General features: G+C 40.0%; 1 protein-coding gene across 3 annotated transcripts in view; it reads left to right on the top strand.

Annotated features, from left to right (window-relative positions):
• Nucleotides 1–4872: 4872 nt before the first annotated feature.
• Nucleotides 4873–21230, top strand: part of NETO1 (neuropilin and tolloid like 1) — a gene marked incomplete at both ends in the record, with an annotated part of 67793 nt that continues 51435 nt past the window's right edge. For all 3 annotated transcript variants that reach the window (XM_082311237.1, XM_082311236.1, XM_082311238.1), the window contains 4 exons: nt 4873–4900; nt 8475–8528; nt 10152–10289; nt 20299–20547. In XM_082311237.1, the coding sequence (XP_082167363.1) occupies nt 4873–4900; nt 8475–8528; nt 10152–10289; nt 20299–20547 (469 nt within the window). The remainder of the gene's footprint in view (nt 4901–8474; nt 8529–10151; nt 10290–20298; nt 20548–21230) is intronic.

Genomic DNA, 21230 nt, shown 5'->3' with positions numbered 1-21230 from the left:
TCCTGTGGCTCAAGGAGAAAATAATCCAGATATATTGTCTAATTCTGTTGCATGTTACAAATGAAAGCAAGCTAATTCAATCCTGAATATTAAGGAGCTTCTTTTGCTCATTAACCATTAAAACAAAACTTTTCCCCTCTGTTACGCTCCATTGTCCCCCATTGCTTACAGAATCACAGAATCATGGAATGGTTGAGGTGGAAAGGGACCTCTGGAGGTTGTCTGGTCTAAAACTCCTACTCAGGCAGGGCCACCTACAGCCAGTTGCCCAGGATTTACGTCTGCTATTTGTCATATAAACACACAGATTAACCACAGAAGGGGGAAAACAAAGCAGAATTGTTTTTTTCTTTTCTTGTGATTGAAACACCAGCATAACACAGTTCAGAGGCGAAAGCTTTTCTTCTAAGTGTCCAGTATTTCACTTAGCTCTTTATAAAAGACTGTACACTACTGTTTCTGACAAAACTGTTAGAAATATTTTCATAATTGTTTGTCTTTTTTCATTTTGTAATCTCAATTTGAAAATGTTCCATAGTGCTTAAATTGGTCTTGAAATGGTTGACCTCCTTTCTGCCATGCTAACCATCCTCAGGCTGATCAGTGTCTTAGGTCAGCCTAAAGATGTTAGACCACAGGAAGGAAGTGCTTCATGTCTTGCTGAGTAAAATATTCTGGATTCAAACAAACTCCCATAAAAATCAATAGAAAAACTCAGCTGTGAAAGTGAGAGAGGCTGACAGAATGTGCTATATGAAGAGATTACCATGTAATGAGTGGTTTAAAACTACAAAAAATAACATTGTATGTACTGAATCAAGGAACATAATTGTGTTTGGTTGTCTTGCTTATTCTTAAAAAATAAGATTTCAGCTGACATCTAATAAAGGACTAATAAAAGTACATTTCTAATCTAAAAGTGTAGCTGTCATTCCATGTAATAAAATAGGACAATGTTCTTACTCTAAGGAAAACGCAAAACTTCAAACTTCAAAAAAACTGAAACCCATTTAAAAATCAATAAGACTCTTACCAAGTAAAATCCAAAAGATTCCAAACAATTCTAAGATGTCATTTGAGACGATCGTTTATGGTCACTATTCTTTTCCATTTTTTTTTTTTTTAACATTTCATGTTTTATTAAATGTGAATCCCTTTCTCCCTTTTTTAGTTTACTGCCTAGTAGAAATGTAAGGGCATGGTTATTGGCTAATCAAGGATGCAAAAACTACATACTAAGTGTATAAATATTTACTCATACAAAACCAGCGTAGTGAAAGGTGCATGCTGGCTATGCATGTGAGCTACTTCCTTTTTAGAAAGAGTATTTACCAAAACCCAGATAAACAGATTTTGCAAAAAAATGAGACGTAAACCAAAAAAAGGTGGTGGTGAAGACTTTAGCAGTTGTAATTTCAAAATTTCAAACTCTCTACAAGAGGGACGTCTGTTGAGGTAGGAAGTTATTTTGACGAGTCTCTAACTTATAAACACGGAGTGCTTGCTTATAAACACGTCTGAACAAGCTTTTAGGATCCAGCTATGTAAATCCTGAGATATACCCTTAAGGTCTCATTAGCAGAAGATGCAATGGCCACTGTGGCCATTCGTCAGCTATTTTGTAGATGTCTCACTCCACAATGATGGTGATTGATTACATTTTGGCATATTTTAAACATACTTGGTATGTACCACATGCTATTTGTTGATACTATTGCAATGGCATCCTTAAAATTAAGAGCGCTGATCAAAAGAGATCTAAGATCTTTGAAGATGAAAACACCCTGTTTCAGAAAACAAAAAATGTTGAAGCTCACTGTTACATGATGTGACACAGCACATTTTCCCAGAACAGCAAAATCAGCTGTTTTGTGCCTACTTGTTCTATAACCTTTTTTTTTTTTTTTTTTAAGTAACTATAACTTGAAACTTAGCCATATGGATGTCTGCATCATCCTGCAGAAGAAACATCTGACTGTCTATAAACACTCCTATGACTGTTTTCAACACTATCCTTTTTCAGTTACTCTACTGTTGCTTGACGAAGGCGGACTACACATCTGTATTATAGAAGTTTATTCTATGGATAAATCAGGTGACTTTCAACTACTGCACAAATAAAGTTCTTTAACTTGAGGCAGGAGAGAACAGGGAAGGTCAGAGAAAGTGCTGAGAAGGTTAGAAAGCAGAGTAGGACAGTTTATTAAGATTAACAGCTGCAGACTTGATGTTGCTAATGGCAAGACAGATTACACAAAACATAGGTGAATCCTTTCATGAAGCCTTATATCTTCTATATTCCTTATTGTAAGGAGCTTACTGCAGAGCCCTGTAGCTGAATCCTGTGCCTTTCTCACCCAGCAGGATTTTTAAATGCTCAAAGTCAGGCTGGCTGGGGTGATGGCTGGCTGGCTGGTTGCATGGATGAATTCTGCTAGCCAAGATCACCTCAGACTTATCCTAATGTGCATGCTGCTATTGCTGACTGTCTGCATTCGTAAGCATCGATGGCAGATATATTCGTCATTTCAGAGTACAGAGCAGACAATCCACAGGCTGAAAAAAGCTCTGAGGTTCTTTGTTAAAACACGGTGATTTACTGGGGGAAAAAAAAAAAAAAAAAAAAAAAAAAAAAATCGAGGCTTCCTGATCATTCACCTTCTGGAACAGCAGTGGTGCTGTTCAGTGCTGTCCCAAAGGGAGTAAAGGTAGCCGCCTCATTAAAAAGCTGCCCTAAAGACAACAGGTCGCCCACTATGTTATTACTACCCACCAGGTAGCCGGCAGACCCCGGGCTGGGGCACCCGACCGCGGCGGGCAGCCCGGCCCCGCGGGCGCGCACCGCCCCTCCGCGCCCGGCCGCGGGGACCGCCTGCAAACAGCCACCCGCGCCGCCTGACCTGCGCTCGCCTCCCCCCTGCCTTTCCTCATCCGCGCAAAGGTGGATCCCGGGCTGTACTTTATTTTTAATTGATTTGCAGCCTCCTCCCCAACACCCTCCCGACCCCCGCCCCGGCTGCGCTCTTCCAGACACACTTTTCTCGTTGCAAGCAGCGTGAGCATCAGGTGCGGGCAAGAAGGAGCGGGGACACTCCTGCCTCCGAGGTGCTGGCTGCGGCGTGGGGAGCCCGGGGAAAGGGCTGGGTGTGCCCCGGGGCCCCCGGCTCTGCCCCCCATCCCCGTGGGGGGCGGCGGTGGCTCTCCCGCGCCGGCTTTTCCCCAGCCTTGCCGCCGCAGCAGCGGTGCAGAGGGGCCGGGGGATCCCATTTCTGCTCCCCTCTAACTTCTGTGGCACAAACCTTTTCCTCGGCCCTCTCCGCCGCCCCAGCGGTGCCCTTCGCCCCCATCTATCCCCTCGCTCTCCCCTCGCCCGGGCCGGGGGGTGCCGGGGCCGCGGCGCTGCGGGAGGCAGCTGCCGGCTGCCGCGGCCCTGCAGGGCCGGCTCCCGGGGCCAAGAGGGGACACTGCCCTTTCTGTCCACCCACTCCTCCTCGTCTCTTGTTTTTCTCTGAGGTCATTTCAGCTTCACTCAATACTCTTATTAATAATATGTTTTCCCTACTCTACTCTTCCTCCCTTCCTTCCTGCCCTGGCCACTAGCCTTCCGAAACCTCGTCAAAGGGATGGGTGTTTGGGGTGGGATGTAGCTGGGGAGGAAGATAAGCCTGAGAAAGGGAGGCGGGAGCGAAAGGGAGAGATTTTTCTGTCGTCTCTGGGCTGATTGGAAGAGGCAATCATCGTATCTGCGGCCGGAGGATTAGCAGCTAAACTTTTATTGCTCCCTTTTGTGCGTGTCTGTGTGTGTGCGTGTGTGTGGGGGGGTGTAAATGGAGAAGTCGCATCTCAAGGGAGAAAATCTTTTCAATTTCCCTTTGGCCGGTGCAGTTCAAGCAGGAACTCATGAGCATTTTGTCTGATCCATGAACTGATTAGGGGAGGGGAAACGATCCCTCTCCTCTTACTCTTCCTTTCCCAGTTTTGAAATCATTCTTTCCCCACCACCGCCACCCTCCCGCCCTTCCCCTCCCCTTCCCCTTCCCCTGCACTGAATGAATGGAGGAGTCTCCAGGGTTTTCTTCGGCTTCTCGCCCTGGACTGGAGAAGTGAGGGGACATCTCTCTATCCTCATCCATCTCTATCTCTCTCCATCCATTCCCGAGAGGATTTCAGACGGTGCAATGTGTTTTCAGCCTCTTGCCGCTGCTACCACTTGATACTATGCTACGCGCAGGGAGAGGTTTTTGCGAAAATGGATTTGTTCGATTTTAAGGGATTTCTTCTCTAATAAGGATCGCATTGCACACAAATATGACTAAATCCCCTATTTGGTAAATCTTTCTTCCCCCCACCCCTCCTCTTCGGGTTCCCGCCCGCCCGCCCCCACCCCTTCAGAGGAGCAAGCACAGGGAGCTGATGACGGACCCATTAATCCCTTCTTCAATGCATCAAAAGAAGCCGAAAGGCTGGAAGTCGCTGGGCTCGGAGTCCTGCAGGAAATGCTTCGATCTGCTTTTGGTTTTGTATGAAACTGGTGACTAGGGGCTCGGCTCGCCCCGCCGCCGCCGCCCGCCGGCACCTGGATGCGCGGGCCGCCGCCGCCGCCTTGCCCGCCGCCGCGATGCAACGCTTATGGTGGTGCTGATGATAGCTCGGGTGTGATGGGATTGAGCCGGCGGTGATTATTTGAAGGCGGCGAGGGAGAGCGAGTGAGAGGAAGGGCTGCTCCGCTCTGCTCTGCTGCGTGTGGGCTTCGGGATTTTTTTTTTTTTCTTCTTCTTCTTTTCCTACTTCCATCCTCTCCCCGCCACTGGAAGTCCTCCCGTATCTAAATGGAATTAGTGGAGACCGAAGCCCCTTGTGTAAGGAACAGACATGACCCATGGGCGCAGCTTCTTTCACAGTGAGTATCTCCCCCTTCCCGCCCCCCCTGGCTGAGCTCCGCCGCCGCGCACGGGCTCCTGCCCTCCGCTGCCTCCACAACTAGCGTAACGGGACGCCCAGACCTCCGCGGCGTGGGGGTAAACTCCCCCCACGCACACACAACACCCCCTTCCCCGCCACTCCGCGGTGCAGCGGAGGGGAGCCGGTGTCTGCCAGCGCTGTGGGGCGGGGGGGCACGCTCCTGCCGGCGGGAGGTTTTCACCTGGGCGCGACGCGTCTGATGGCTTTCGGCGTGCCGGGGGAGAGAGGGGGGGAACGGATCCCACCGGCCGCGGCGGTGCAGTGCAGCCCCAGCCGGGGCTCGAACCGGCGGCCGAAGGGGAGAGGGGTCGCGGGGCAGCGCCGAGCGCCGCGGCGGGGACGGCCCCAGCGGGCGCGGATCCCGGAGGGCTGCGGGTGGGGGCGGCCCCCTCGGGCGAAATCCTCCAGGAGCAGCAGGGAGGCACCAAAATGTAACAATTAGTTTTCGAAGACCCCCAGGGGCCTCAGGTTGTGCGGATGGGACCCCCCTCTCCCGCCTCAGTTTTGCAGAGGGTCCACTCTACCGAAGGGGCTTGACTGGCCACAGTTCCTTCCAGCACCTCTTTCTAAGCCCGCACCTGTAAAATAGCAGCGCTATGGCCAAGTATTGCTTGTCTCTTCGCTAGGCTAAGCCATGTCTATGCCAAATCACAGCCTCCAAAAAGCTGCCTGGCCAAGAGAGAAATCTCTTAATGTACAGCTTGTAATGGAAAAATGCACAGATCAAAAAAGATGCAAAGATGCGTAATCAGAGTGGCACTAGAAAGCATGATTATAATTACACCCATGATTAGGAGGGAAAGGGGGAGGAGGAAGACAGAGAAAATGCAACAAGAAATTTGGTGGAAACTTCTTTAAAATAATTCCCAAACCCAGATAATCACAATATTATTGCTGTACTGTCAAAGCTTCCCAAGTGACGGTTTTCAATGACTGACGATGGCATGATTGGTCTCTTTGGGGTCTTTTTTTTTTTTTTTTTTTTTTTTTTCTGCTCAGTGAGAAGCGCTATTCTTTTCCTGTGGCTTGAGAAAGAAAAAGGCAAGGGGTCATGGAATAAAATGGACTGCCTTGACTGCTTAAGTAAAAAATATTGTGTTATCTTTTCCCATAAAGCCCATAATTTTAATTACTTTCTGGCAATATACAAATTTTGGTAATGCTGGTGTTAATGCCACTAAATCAAGAGGCTTTTTCTTTTTTTGAAATATGGGAGAAGCATTTCACTTCATCTATCCAAATGTTATATATGATATGGCCAGAAAAAAAACCAGTACATTTTATTATCAAGATTATTTTGACTCCTTATTAATAATCAATACTGGCATGATGATATGTAAGTATATCTCCCTGCTTTGGAATAACACAGCTCTGTGACTTGGAAGCACCCTTTCTAGCGGTTACAGCTGGAATTGAAAAGACCTGTGTTTTTTCTGTCATCTTGGTGATAATATCTCTGTGACTTGGACCAACTCTATGTCTCTGAACTTCAATTTTTTCCATATAGAAAAGGAGTGGAGAGCCAACAGATAAAGGTGCTTGAAATGAACCTGTAAGAATCAGATATGAATTTTTATTAATTGCCTAAGAAGAAACGTTTCTTACATGGGGTTTGTTTGGCTGTTGTGTGTCCTATTCTAGCTTCCATGAATTTGTGGGCAGAAAGAACACTAGCAGCTGGCTCCACATTCTAACACCAAACCACCTTACACTATTGAGAAACTAGGTTTTAACTGGTGAGGATTACAGGCATAGATGCAGTATGTTCACTGCGTGAAACACAGCTAAAGTAAATGAGCAACTTAGTAAATGGGCGAATCTTGCATTGCCTTCAGATTGTGACACAGCCGGCGGGCAGAGTCCCAGCTAGCACATATTTCCAGAATCCATCCCTGAGGAGAGTAAAGGCATGAATAGTTGGGTAGCATTCAGACCCGAGCAGAAGATGTAATGTTCTCATTGAATGCCCATGACACAGAAGAGTTTTAAACTACCAGCTCTGCCAACATCCGTCTCTGTTAGCTGAGGGATTCAAAAAGACACATGGGCTGTGATCCTGACCAAGAAATAGTGAATATGCTGCCAAGTCTTCATTTTCCCAGAACTTTAGCCTTTCCCTGCTTAATAAGGTAGCCATCATCCATGCCTCAGACCCTCTGTCACACTGGAAGGGTAGAAGGCATAGAAATAGAGATCTCAATGCTATCAGAATACTGGAAATATGGAGACTGGCTTCCTTCGGGGTAAAAATTGCACACAATAAAAGCTGAGAATGATGAAAGCACCATTTTTGAAAGGATCATTTAGGTAGCTAGTTACTAGCCCATGATGACTTTTGGTGTCTCTTGGGGATAAGAAGAGGAAAGTATGCCATTTAATTACATTTGTTAAAGACCACAGGTCCATCAGTTCCTCATCATAGTCAACAATACAAATGGCAGTTGATCAGAATAAATACTCAGAATAAACACGCAACTTCGTCTCCACTTTTAACTTCAGTGCAGTCTGGGCACTATGTCCGGGCTTAATGCCAAACTAGCTGGGGTTAAAACCCTGAGCACTCCAAGAACTGATGGATCTGTTCTCTTATGCTCTTGCTATCCCACTTTCTCCAACAGACAAAGAAGATATGGGTGATGACAAGAAAATGCTATCATCAGTGCATGATTTCTTCATCAGGTAGCTAGCTAGTCACTTTGATCTTCCAAAGCAGTCTCATTATGACTGACCTAAGTGTTTACCTCTTAGTCTTTTCTAGTCAAAATGTTATATTCGGAAACTCCCAGAAACTCAGGAATTATCTGCAGGTAGAAGTCCATCTCAGAAAGGTCACATTTGTTCCCAAGAGGCATAGCTGCCCTATCATGGTTGGAGATAGGAGATTTCTATTTGTAAAATGGGCTGCAGCTTCACTGCAGCACAAAGCAACACCCTCTCGACAAGTCAAACAAATGAGATTAATGAGACTGTTAAGCACACACAATAATTTACTTCACTGGGGATTTGCAAATGCTTTGATGGATGTGAAGAACCCAGCCCCTCACTTCTTTCATACTCCCAGTACTCATTTTCAAATTTTATTATGCCATAGTGAGAGACATTAGTGAGTCCAGTGGCACTGAAACTTAGCAGGCCTTTGTCTCCCTCTGTTAAAAGCAGCCCGTTTTCTATTACTGGCCTACGGTATGGTTATATAAATAAATATTGGTAAAATGTTTTTCTCTAATATTTAAAAAAGAAAAAAATAGGAGGGAAACATCAGTGCCTGAGGATTTTGTTCTAAACCCAAAAGATCTCTTTATTTGGATACATTTACAAAGATAAATACTTACAAGAACAGATCACAAAGAAACTTGTTTATACAAAATGTGTAATTTAAAGATGTAAGTAAACATGAAACATTTTTTTACAGTAATTCTATTTAATTTGTATTCTTCTAAAATAGATGTTTACAATTGACTTGATTACAGACACTATCATACTGTGATATCTAATGCATATTTCTCTTTCAGTTGTAGCAAGTCTAATCATCCTACATTTGTCTGGGGCAACCAAAAAAGGAACAGGTATGTAAACTTCAGGCATTTTTTTAGACATTATATTAGAATCCAAAGTATGGATTTGAGTCATTAGTTTAGTTCTTGAAATTTTTAGTAGTTCACCTACTTCCAGTGTCTGTCCTTTTTTCATTTGCTTTGAGTATTAGTGTGCCTGTACACACACAAAAATCCAGTGGTACTTTTTTTAACAAGTTAGTGACTTGGCCCACAGCTAGATCTAACTAAAGACTCAGCCTCACTCTAACTAAAGACTGTAAAGTGCCCTCACTTTCAAACTGGGAAGTTCAGTTTGGGCACTGAGTTATCTACACTTAAGATCTTTTTGCTTTTTGAAGTAGAATTCAAAATCTGAAATTGGGTATCATGGGTGCATTTGTGCAGGGTAGGGATAGAAAGAGGTTCTTAAAAGCCCTGGATGCTAAGTGTGGTGACAGCCAAGCAGAGATTTGCTAAACACAGTGTGTGTCTGAACTTGTGTCTGAATGGTCAGTCCCTGCAGGCCTGAATTAATTTCAGGAAATTAGGATCTGTGTTATACTCAGCTTGGATACAGACCAGGAAGAAAGAGAAATGCTTGCAGAGCATAAAGCAGATCTCAGGTGGTTAAAGTCATCCTTGGAAGGTGCCTGTCTCCCTCCGTTGATCATAAGAGGGAGCCTCAAACAACTCGGCTCTACACATCAGAGGCTTAAGTTAGATGGGACACTCCTTGGATACAGATACCTCATTCAGAGTAAAACACTGGAGTTCTCTTCAGACACCTGGATGAGGTCTAGAACATACTATCCTTCCTTTTAATACCAGCTTAGGTATTTTTCCCTCTGAAGAATCCATCTTATTTTAGCCTACTTGTTAAAGCATGATGCCCAGGAAGTCGTCCTTCATCTTCTTCAGCCTGAAGAGACTCAAACCTTTGTCTCCAGGCTCTCTGCCAATGTGCAGGAAGGAGTGCAAGAGTTTCAGGGATAGGAAGAAAGCAAACAAGTAGGTCTGACTCTGCTCTCTGATGATTCATCTAAGAGGAGGAAAGTTCTGGGCTGTGATTCCTAGCCTCAGAGCTATTTATTAATTTTACAGCAAACAGCAAGATAAAAATAATCTATGAACCAGGATCCAGGAATTCCCCTGTCTATCTCTGTCTAGTGAATATAGAGTCACACTGCTGCAAATTTAAAACAATTTGTATATTCTGTCATAATTCTGTGGTTTTTTTCTTGATTTTGTGACTTTGATGTATTCCTGTATTACAGCATGTAGCTTGCTGATAGAGCACATGCTTGAGCCTTTTGAGATATACGAGTGGGAACTCATGTCTCCCATTTCTTAAGCATGTGTTTTCCCTACAAGGTTATTATTTAAAAAGCAAAATAAATATGTCTTCCCCTAGACATCTAAGCCTCTTCTCTGCTTTGCAAAAGTGTTTTGAGTAAGAATTATATGTTTGTACCCCTAAAGTAAAGAACAGCCTCGTTTTCCCCCAGGTCAATGATCATACTTTTAGTGTCAACAGAAAAAAGCTGAGGCCACAGACAGAAGGGACTGTTTTATTCTGTAAGAGAGTTCTAAGTGTCATAGGGACATAATAATTTGTGAGCTAATTATGTAATGCTTGATGTGATCATTTCACAGAAAAGCAAACTACTTCCGAAGGACAGAAACCAGTGCAGTGTGGAACTTGGACAAAATATGCAGAAGGAGGCATCTTCACTTCTCCCAATTACCCCAACAAGTATCCTCCTGACAGAGAGTGCGTCTACATTATAGAAGGTGACCAGCCAAAGAATCTTTATATTCTATCATCAACTGTATATATAAAAAAAAGTATTTTATTTTATGTGAAGAGCAGGTAAAGCCTATATGATCATGATAAATCTTTTCAAGATACAAGATTTAGAGAAGCTCTATCTCTGCACTTCTTTTTCTTTTTCTTTTTCTTTTTCTTTTTCTTTTTCTTTTTCTTTTTCTTTTTCTTTTTCTTTTTCTTTTTCTCTTTCTTTTTCTTTTTCTTTTTCTTTTTCTTTTTCTTTTTCTTTTTCTTTTTCTTTTTCTTTTTCTTTTTCTTTTTCTTTTTCTTTTTCTTTTTTTTTATTTTTCTTTTTCTTTTTTTCTTTTTCTTTTGTTTATTGTAAAAAAATTTTAAATTTTTGTAGACCATATCAAGAAATACTGGAAAATACTTGATTTATTTCCTGACATCGCTCATAAATTAGTTCAGGCAGTAAGTACGCATGAGTCACTTAGTAATAAACAAAGTATAATTTATTTCAGGATATTCAGAGAATGAATAGAACCTAAAATGCTGTAACATGACAGAAGAAAAAATATTTTAAAGTGAGTAAAAAAGTGAACACAGGAAATGAAAATGCTTTTGACTTTCATATAGATATTTTAAACTTAGCATAACTGAATCAGGGATGACAAGCATAGCTAGGCAAAGCACAGTAAAGAAAGTCATACAGAAAATATCCATATAGTGAGTGTAAAAATTATTTTCCATCCAATTGTTCATGAGAAATGAAAATAAATGAAAAAAAAAAAAAACCCAACCCAAAACAAACCCAGGAAAGAATAAACATTAACACCGAAGAGCTGTAAGACACAGTTTTTAAAGAGTTGCAGGCATGGAGGTGATGTAAGAAAGGCTAGAGGTGTGTTACAAGCAAGTTACAGAGTTTCTTTTCATCAGTCTTAGCTCAATAGACATTGAAGGGTTTGTTGTAAAAATGAATCTGTGGAAAGTAATAGAGATTAGATACTGTCAGAGCTTAGTAGCAGAAAAGATGAATCAGGTACAGAATGGTAAGTCACTGGAACCAAGAAGATTCATTCACGAGTTGTGAATACATGCAGAATACAACATTGACGCTTGTTCTATCTGTGCTTGGTTGGACAGAATTATTAACTACAAGTGATAGAGCCAGGAATTACAGAAATATTTATTTTACTAAAGATGCAGGTAGTATCAAAAGAGATTTCCAAAGGTGTATAGCTGATGCAAGCTGAATTAGCTGCTTTAGAACCCCCCACTAGGCCCTTTAGAAACCAGTCTGTCTTTCCAAATCTAGTACTGAGTTACAAAAAGAAATATATTTCATAAAAACCTTCCAGGGAAATGATGGATAGTAAATGTTGTATGTATTGTTTAGGAAAAAACAAATCACAGCAAAATGACTGAGATCTCTGAATTCCACTTTAGTGCTAGGTAACCTGACTGAAGTCAGAAGTAAAGAGGTGATTATAAATCATGGAGTCAAAAAAGCCCTTTAAAGAAAATTTATGCTTGTCCAGTCTTCCCACTTGAGTCTGAAATTTAAGCACATGTATGGTAAACATTTAAGTTCTTTCATAGTTTAGTAATTGACTTAAAACAAAAAAAAATTAAAAAAGATAAATATATAGGTTCAATATGTACTATCTAGCATTATATTTTTTGTTACACTTTTGTTACTAGATCCAGGTCTGTTTGCATCTGTTGCGTATATATTACATATATTGATCAAATTATCTTTCTAATATTCCTGTGAGGCTGGGAAGAAGTAAGCTTATTTTATCTTCAAGGATCTGAAACACAGAGACGTGTTTTATCATTAAAGAGAAAAGATGTGGGAAAAAAATAAAATATGACCATATTTGTAAACCCTAGTCCAGTATCTCAGGCCATAAGGTGTTCCTCCTGTTAGTAAAAAGGTGCCTGAAAGCTCTTTACTGTAAGGACCTTTGTCTTTATTATAGTAACTAAGTACTTATAAAAAGATAGTTAATAACCTGAAAGGTGGCAAAATACTCTGTTGAAATAACCTGATTTATAATAGAATCATAGAATCATAGAGTCATAGAATCGTTAAGGTTGGAAAGGACCTCTGAGATCATTGAGTCCAACCTGCTAACCTACCGGCCTGGTCCACCTCTAAACCATGTCCCTAAGCACCACATCTACACGTTTTTTGAATACTTTCAGGGACTGTGATTGTACCACTTCCCTGGGCAGTCTGTTCCAATGTCTAACCACTCTCTCCATGAAGAAATTTTTCCTAATATCTAATCTAAATCTCCCCTGGAGCAACTTCAGCCCATTTCTTCTTGTCCAATCACTTGTTACTTGGGAGAAGAGACCAACCCCCACCTCACTACTACCTTCTTTCAGGTAGTTGTAGAGAGCAATAAGGTCTCCCCTCAGCCTCCTTTTCTCCAGGCTAAACAACCCCAGCTCCCTCAGCCACTCCTCATAAGACTTGGCAGTGATAGGTTAACGGCTGGACACGATGATCTTAAGGGTCTTTTCCAACCTTAATGATTCTATGATTCTAAGACTTGTGCTCCAGACCCTTCACCAACTTCGTTGCCCTTCTTTGGACATGCTCCAGCACCTCAATGTCCTCCTTGTAGTGAGGGGCCCAAAACTGAACACAGTACTCAAGGTGCAGCCTCACCGGTGCCGAGTGCAGGGGCACTATCACCTCCCTGGTCCTGCTGGACACGCTATTCTTGATACAGGCCAGGATGCCATTGGCCCTCTTGGCCACCTGAGCACACTGCTGGCTCATGTTCAGGTGGCTGTCAGCCAACACCCCCAGGTCCTTTTCTGCCAGGCAGCTCTCCAGCCACTCCTCCCCAAGTCTGTAGCGTTGCATGGGGTTGTTGTGACCCAAGTGCAGGACCCAACGCTTAGCCTTGTTGAATCTCTTACAGTTGGCCTCAGCCCATCAATCCAGCCAGATCCCTCTGTAGGGCCTTCCTATCTCTGGGCAGATCAACACTTCCGCCCAACTTGGTGTCATCTGCAAATTTACTGAGGGTGCACTCAATCCCCTCATCCACATCATCGATAAAGATATTGAAGAGAACTGGCCCCAATACTGAGCCTTGGAGAACACCTCTCATGACCAGTCACCAAATAGCTCAAATTGGAAATGTCTAAAAACAATTTAGGAAGGAAGATTCCATCAACCAGCTTCTATGATGAAGATTAAATTCCATGTTGACAAGTTTGGAGCAATGTATAGTAAAAAGAGTCATCTGAACTCAACAGACATCTTGTTATATTTTATGGGAAAAATCAATCTGGCAAAAACTAGTTGCACATAATTTCTTACACACAGATAGTTTCTGCTTCCTGTCCAGCCATAATAAACAGTTAGATTGCAACTGGGTATTTTAAAACTCATGATGATAGCAGCTCTCTCAGTGTATAATTTGATGAGGACCATGCATATTGCACAACATTTTCAGCTCTGATCTCCCTGTGTCTATTTCTGTCTTCTAAAAAGAACAGGAATAGTCATGTCTGAAAAATGTCACAAAAATAAACAAAGATGTAGTAAGATGTCTGAGCAATGATATTTTAAAAAGTGTCAGTTTTCAAAAAAGGCAAAAGGAGAAACACTGAAGGGCAATAAAATAATTTTGTAATTACAGTCAATTATTTGTCCATATTTATTGTTTTTACAACATATAAAAACAGCAGAAAATTAGAAAGAAGGCTAGCAAGTGAAAACTTTTCCCCGTATCTTTTATGTTCTGTGGAACTCATTGGCATAAGATATTGAAGTTAAAGGATTGCAAAGAAAAAGTTTGATTATTTTACTAATAGCAATACCTTTGAGGTCAGATAACAATCTATGGAGTGGATAATCCTTGCTAATCCAGCTCATAAACATCCATGGGTTTTCAAGTAAGACAGAAACATCTCCATATGCATCTTATTCCTATATTTATTATTGAGATTCCAATACGCTTCAAATAGCTTCTGGCTGCTGTTGAATACCAAGTACCAAACTAGGGGGACTGTCGATATGATCCATAATAGCATTCCCACATTGCTATGTCCCCTTTGTATGTCTCAGAGAGTTTAGCATACCAGGACTGTATATGCCATACTGACAGCTGTATGATGTGAATTTAAATACATATATGAATCACCAGGTTCCCTCCTGCCTGCTTGTTTTCATTCCTTCATTATTTGCTATCAAGCACAATCTAGGGCAAATTCTCATGGCTTTTTCTCAAACATAATTCCTACTGACTTTAGTGGACTTGAGTGAGGACTCCAGCATGTAGTGTGTTGTAATAAAATTGAATTTCATTTCATGATACAATTTTTTCCCCCACATTGTAGCTCATCTTAAATGTATGCAAGCCTTTTATCATTTCAAAATGACTATGGTGAAGTAAAGGAGCTGGCAAAAATTGCCATGATCATAGACTGTGAATTTCTAAAAGAGAAGAGGATTTCTGACTGCAGAGGCTTCTATCCTAGCAGTAAGCAGATCAAACAGCTAGAATTTTCTTTTTCTTTTTCTTTTTCTTTTTCTTTTTCTTTTTCTTTTTCTTTTTCTTTTTCTTTTTCTTTTTCTTTTTCTTTTTCTTTTTCTTTTTCTTTTTCTTTTTCTTTTTCTTTTTCTTTTTCTTTTTTCTTTTTTCTTTTTCTTTTTCTTTTTCTTTTCCCTTTTTTTTTTTTTTTGTTTCTTTTCTTCTATTTTAGTAGTAATGATAATTAACTATTGGAACAACTAGGAATTTTAAAGTCCAGACTGGATGCCTTTCTAAAAGAAATCCTTTAGGTCATCCAGAAGTCATGGACTCAGTACAAAAATTATTATGCTGTAGAGGAGTTTCTGGTGAATCCCATCTGCCTTTCAAAATGCTTGAGAATTTTTTCTTTTTTTTTTTTCTTTCAGTCTTGTTGGGCATATAGAAAATGTAGGAAATAGCTGAGTGTACATATTAAATTCCCTTTTGGGCCCAATTTCACCCTTGTTTCGCATATTCATGACTCTAACCTGGCAAAATTCACAGCTGTCCGGAACAACTGCAGAAGTGGCAGCATTAGCCTTTGCCAGACTGCAAAAAATTTGGCATGTGTGCTCCAAAAGGAAATTTGCACAGATTTTGTAGGAGCAAAGGCTTTTGTTTGTGTTAAAAATATTTGGGGAGTGGGATAATCATACTTTACACAATGTATCATAAGAATTGGTTTGGAAATCCTGTAAGTGAAATACTTGAAAGATTTTATCCATTCTTCAGTTCTTAATAATCAAATGCCTATTTATATATATATAGGTATGGACTAGAATTGCTTTACAGAGATATGAAATAAATCATCCACTTTATGTGTTTGTGGAAATTTAGAGTTAGCTCTCTTGAAGGTCTTCCATCTTTTCATTAAAGACCATTAAACTCTTTAATCCTAGATATTTTACTGGTGTTAGAAAATGGTCACCTATCACTGTATGAAAGATTTCTGCTCAAAGACCTTTTGTATTTCACGGTACTTTTTGTGTTCGAAGAGTTTTCATCAAAACAAGGAAAGAATCCTCTTTTAAAAGGAGGATATAGGTGGCTTTCTTATCAGTAATAGCTGGACAACCAGAAAGACCAAGGATTATTGAAAACTATTAGCACTGTAGCAGCTCAGATAGATGGGGGTAGGTGTTCAATGTCTCATTTCCATGCAGTCTGGTAAATTGAAACAGATTTTTTGCTTAACTTTGGCTGTCAGTTACACAGAATTAGAGGCTGGTCAGAATTAAAACCTTAATTGTGTGGTTTTGCTGCAACTGTACTACCACACGTTGGAACCCAACGCCTTTTTTTTCATTGAACGTAAAATCTCAAGACAGCACTTGTGTAAGATAATTAGATGAAAAATATGACAAGACATGCAGGCATTAAGTAGTCTTTCCATGGTATTAAACATTTCTGAAGATAGATAATTGGAAGCTAAATATGGAAGATTTTTAAGTTTTGAGGTATAATCATTTTATGAGACAGCTTATTTCATTTGGACTTGACAACAACTTTTCCTGACATTGTAGCCACAGAAAAAGTTCTGAAGATGTGAATGGGCTTTATGTGTGAATAAAGATACCAGAAATGACCACTCCATCCCTCCTTTTCTGATTAGATGGTCAGATTCCAATCCAGTCTGGAAGAATTGCATATTCCGGGCTTTTTTGTTCGTTTGTTTTGTTTTATTTTTTTTCTGCAACTATACATACATCTATACATACATTATTGTTAGTCATTATTCTGGATTTGTTCTCATTGTATTTCTGGAAGTTTTACTGTGATCACATTTGCACACACTTTGTTGCAAAAGCCACAGTGCAAGATGTGTATTTATAGAACACCTGCTTATTTTAGCTTGCGTTTGGCAAAGAAACCCTTTGCTAAAGCCAGAGTATAAGTCTGAAATGATACCTTTTTTGCTAAAAGGAAGTTAAAGTTGGAAGTTTGAATTGTGTGCTTTCATCCCTTATGGTAATTTCCAGGAATATTTTAATAACTTTGTTTCTTAGGTAGATTATTGCAAACAAAACATTTAACCTTCAACTCTAAATATTGTACAAGATGAAACACAGAGATGCATTTAAAAGGACATGATGAAAAGGTGCATTGATGCTTGTATATCACCCCTTTGCCCAATTGCTTGTGATCACCACAGTCCTCACAGTTACAGAAACACAAAATGTTGTATTCCTCGGGAGAGTTAGGAGAAAGGACCTTGTCCTGTTTGGACTAGCTTGCAGAGCAGGCTGGGACACAGGCAGTACCTATACTAAGACCTAAAAGAGGTCAGGAAATGTTCACTGACATTAAGGCTGATAGGCACAATCACACATGTACAGATAAACTCCTTTCACCTTCCCAGTTAAGAGTACAGACACAAACTGCTTGCTGTGAATGATGTGAACCACCACATCATGCCTAAGAATAGGGTTTGGCAGTTCTGACTGGCATAGCCAAAATGGTGCCAGGAGGTGATTTTAACATTTAAGGAGTCTGAATGGTCAGTGGTCCAGCCCCCAAACTCATTCCCCAGCCTTGTTTTATTTAGCAGTGGAGAAATGGTGCTAATGAATAGTCAATGCTCCATTCTTAAAGTGCAGCAGCCTCTACATATGGGAGCTTTGGGGGAAAGTAGAAACTCTTTCTTGAGTGCTCCTTGAGCTGTTGTGATTCTCTCTGATCCTCTAGCAAGAATTGAGCTTCACTAGGAAAAGCCTCATCTTGACTTTGTTGAAAAATAAATAAAAGCAGAGAAGAGTAAACTATAACAGTATCCTGATCATAAAACTAGTTTGCAATGTGAGATTCAGAGAGCTACAGGGAGGTTGTGGAAATTGTGCAGTTTTTTCTCAGGCCATGCTTTCACTGAGCCAATAGATCTCATGCATAACTCTGTAGGCCTGAATCTCTTTTACCCGCAAAGACTCCTTTTATATTATACTGAGGCTGTAATTGGCTTTAGGGCTCCTTTTCAACACCAAAAATCATATCAAATGACTGAGCTATAACTCAGATGGGGCTTCATGCCCATTTTTATCATGTTACATGAGTCTTGGATTCAGAGAAGATCTGTTAAGGGTTTAACTATGGGCCAGCACTTGTAAGCCTCCTCTCGGTATGAAATAGAGTACTAAAGGCCTAACACAGGAAGTGTACGAAGGACAAATATGTTATATTAATGGCGTAAGCCATTTTTGAAGCAGGTATCTCTTTGTTGCTGTGGAAAGCAGAGCAGCCATACACTGTGGTATGATGTCTGACACTAACAATACTAGCAGAATTCATCTTCATATCTAGTTTGCAACATTAAAACATTACAATAAAGCTTCAGGTAGGTTAATAGCATAATATTTGAACAGTGAGTATATAAGATTTTCAAGCCTTAATGAGCATTCTTAAGATTACCTAAAGCATTGGCAGGATGGCGTTTCTGATACCTGACTCTGCAGTCCCTAGGTGAATGATGAGTAGTTCTCAACAAATCCCCTTAAATGGAATAAGCACATACAAAATATGATCCCAGATTGAAAAGTGCTGATTGCTCTCTTCTCCCCTAGTATTGCTTAGTTAAGTTTAAATCAATATTTGTTATAAATATGTGAAGTCAAAGGTAGAAACATCTGAATAAAATTAATATGTCTTTCAGTTATTCAGTCTTTTGCTATAATCTAAAAGATCTGCTTTGGTCTTCAAACCTCACCAAGGGTAGCACTAATAAGATCTTCTTTAACAAGCTTTATTATCTGATTTTAATTTTGTAAGGTTTTTTTCATATTTTCAAAGTAGTTTCATTTCCATGGACTGTGAATTTGGTGCAATTATATATAAAGTTTTAGGTTTTGATTTTGCTATTGAATTTGTATGGGCACAAAGATCACAAATTTCCTGTAAACTGGTATAAATAACAACAAGCCAATAGTAAGTACTTCTCCTAATGTGAATTTCTTCAAATTGAGAACAGTAGGTAAGGTTTCTTTCTTATGTTAAATTAAATATTTCAAAAAATATCAATCACCCAATGACATTAATATTGAAAGTAAAGCTATTAAAATAATCTTTCTTCTCAAATAACGTGTTTTATTAACTTACTTCCTCAATGCTTCTTATAAAATGAGACTGTATTTATTTACATGAAATAGCTGTAAATGGGATCTTAGTGTGTGCTCTTATGTAAAGTTTATATGATTTACCTAACGTCTTCTTTTTTAGTTCATTTTAAATAGTCTCCCTTCTTATGTGAGTAATGAGGTCATCCCAAAAGCTTCTTCAAAACATTTCAAAATGCATACAAGATCTAGGTTCTGGTCACACTGATAGTTTTCCTATTATTCCTGAGGAAAGAAATAGAAGGATACTGACCGCTGGAGTGGCAACAGTTTCCATGTTAAGCTTATGCACTCGTCTTGGAGTTTGATCTTGCATGTTTTCACATGAAAAGAACGGTAACTCAGGCAAAGCTCATAGAAATTTCAACCTCTTCTAATATGCGTAAAGTATAGGACATGATCTCATGAGAGGCACAGCAGGCAGTGACACAACAAGCCCTTGTCTTAGCAGAAGGCTTTGTCAGCAAAAGGCTACATAGAACCATGATCTAGACACTGAATGCGTACATTTTTTGCTATGGACAGGGTTAAGCATAGGAACAGTGCACCCCAGGGATACTGCATCTGTTAAAATTTGTAGACAAAACCATGGGTTTTTTTTTCTCCTTTTAAGAAAATACTATAGTTCAACCAGTAACTATTTTGCTTTATACAGGAGATGCCAGGGAACATTTGTTTTAGAGATCATTCTTACTGCCACTAGCCTTAGTATCTGTGAATAAAGAAGTTTTTTGTGTCTAATTAAGTGACAACTATAAAGTTTCTTCAAGGTTTTCAGTAGAATATTGTTTGCTCTTTAGTTAGACATTAATTTTGCTTCATCCTTATCTAGTTTCTTAAGTGAGAATTCACTACACTTGTCCTTATGTTTCAAATGAGATGATAAGTAATTCTGAGTATAAGCAATTACACTCAAGCTTGTCATTGCAATACATATAGGAACAGAATTTGTCCTTCTTACTATAGTGCAGTTCTGATCAGTTTTTTCTTAATCTTTGTAAGCATTAGGTAAAAAAAGTATTCTGATTAACATTTATCCTCCCAAATATAAGAAAACAGTGATTTTCCAGAAGCATAAGTTTCTTAGAAAGATTTTGTGTTTGAACCAATTGTTCCTAAACTGTATTTTGCTTTACATCATAGATATCTCTTAGTTTTGCTAAGAACTGCTGTCATGAACACTTTTTTAAAGGAAAAGAATAGACAAGTAAGCTGATAGTATAAAATCTATAAAAACATAGATGTACTAATTTTCAAATAAGTTTTTATGCAAAGCATTAAGATGCATACATAATTGATATATTTGTTTTTCTTTATTTTTGTTTTAGCTTTGAGGGGTCTTGGTTTAGAAAATAATAAGCTAATTTTCTTTTCATCTCTAGCTGCCCCTAGACAATGCATTGAACTACACTTTGATGAAAAATATTCCATAGAGCCTTCTTGGGAGTGTAAATTTGACCATATTGAAGTACGAGATGGACCTTTTGGCTTTTCCCCAATCATTGGACGTTTCTGTGGACAGCAAAATCCACCTATAATAAAATCCAGTGGCAGATTCCTATGGATTAAATTTTTTGCTGACGGTGAGCTGGAATCTATCGGGTTTTCTGCTCGGTATAATTTTACACCTGGTGAGTACAAACTTTTTGATAGAGAAAGCTTAGCATAGTAACTTTGCTAATGATGTAAAATTGTACTGTTGAATAATATCTTTAACTGCGACTATGTTTGTTATCAAGGAAAGTATTAACCGGTAGGAAAATGATAGAAGGCATATATATCTTTTGCGTAACAAGTAAGGCTTATTCAAGGAAGAACTTTTCAATAGAGTTTTGTACAAGATGCATATATTCAGCCTCTGGAGTTTTTAAAAGAATTGTTTTCAATCAAATTCTATTCTAGAAAATAGAATCATAGAATCATAGAATCATAAAGGTTGGAAAAGACCTTTAAGATCATTGAGTCCAACCGTTAACCTAGCACTGCCAAGTCCACCACTAAACTATGTCCTTGAGCACTACGTCTACCCTTCTTTTAAATACCTCCAGGGATGGAGACTCAACCACTTCCCTGGGCAGCCTGTTCCAATGCCTGACTACCCTTTCGGTGAAGAAGTTTTTCCTAATGTCCAACCTAAACTTCCCCTGACAGAGATTGAGGCCATTTCCTCTTGTCTTATCACTTGTTTCTAGGGAGAAGAGACCAACCCCACCTCACTACAACCTCCTTTCAGGTAGTTGTAGAGAGCGATAAGGTCTCCCCTCAGCCTCCTTTTCTCCAGACTAAACAACCCCAGCTCCCTCAGCTGTTCCTC

Source organism: Platalea leucorodia (assembly GCF_965183815.1).
Source record: "Platalea leucorodia genome assembly, chromosome: 1".
NCBI classification, from domain to species: Eukaryota; Metazoa; Chordata; class Aves; order Pelecaniformes; family Threskiornithidae; genus Platalea; species Platalea leucorodia.
Note: the sequence above shows the minus strand (reverse complement) of the source record. Positions and strands in the feature narration are given on the sequence as shown.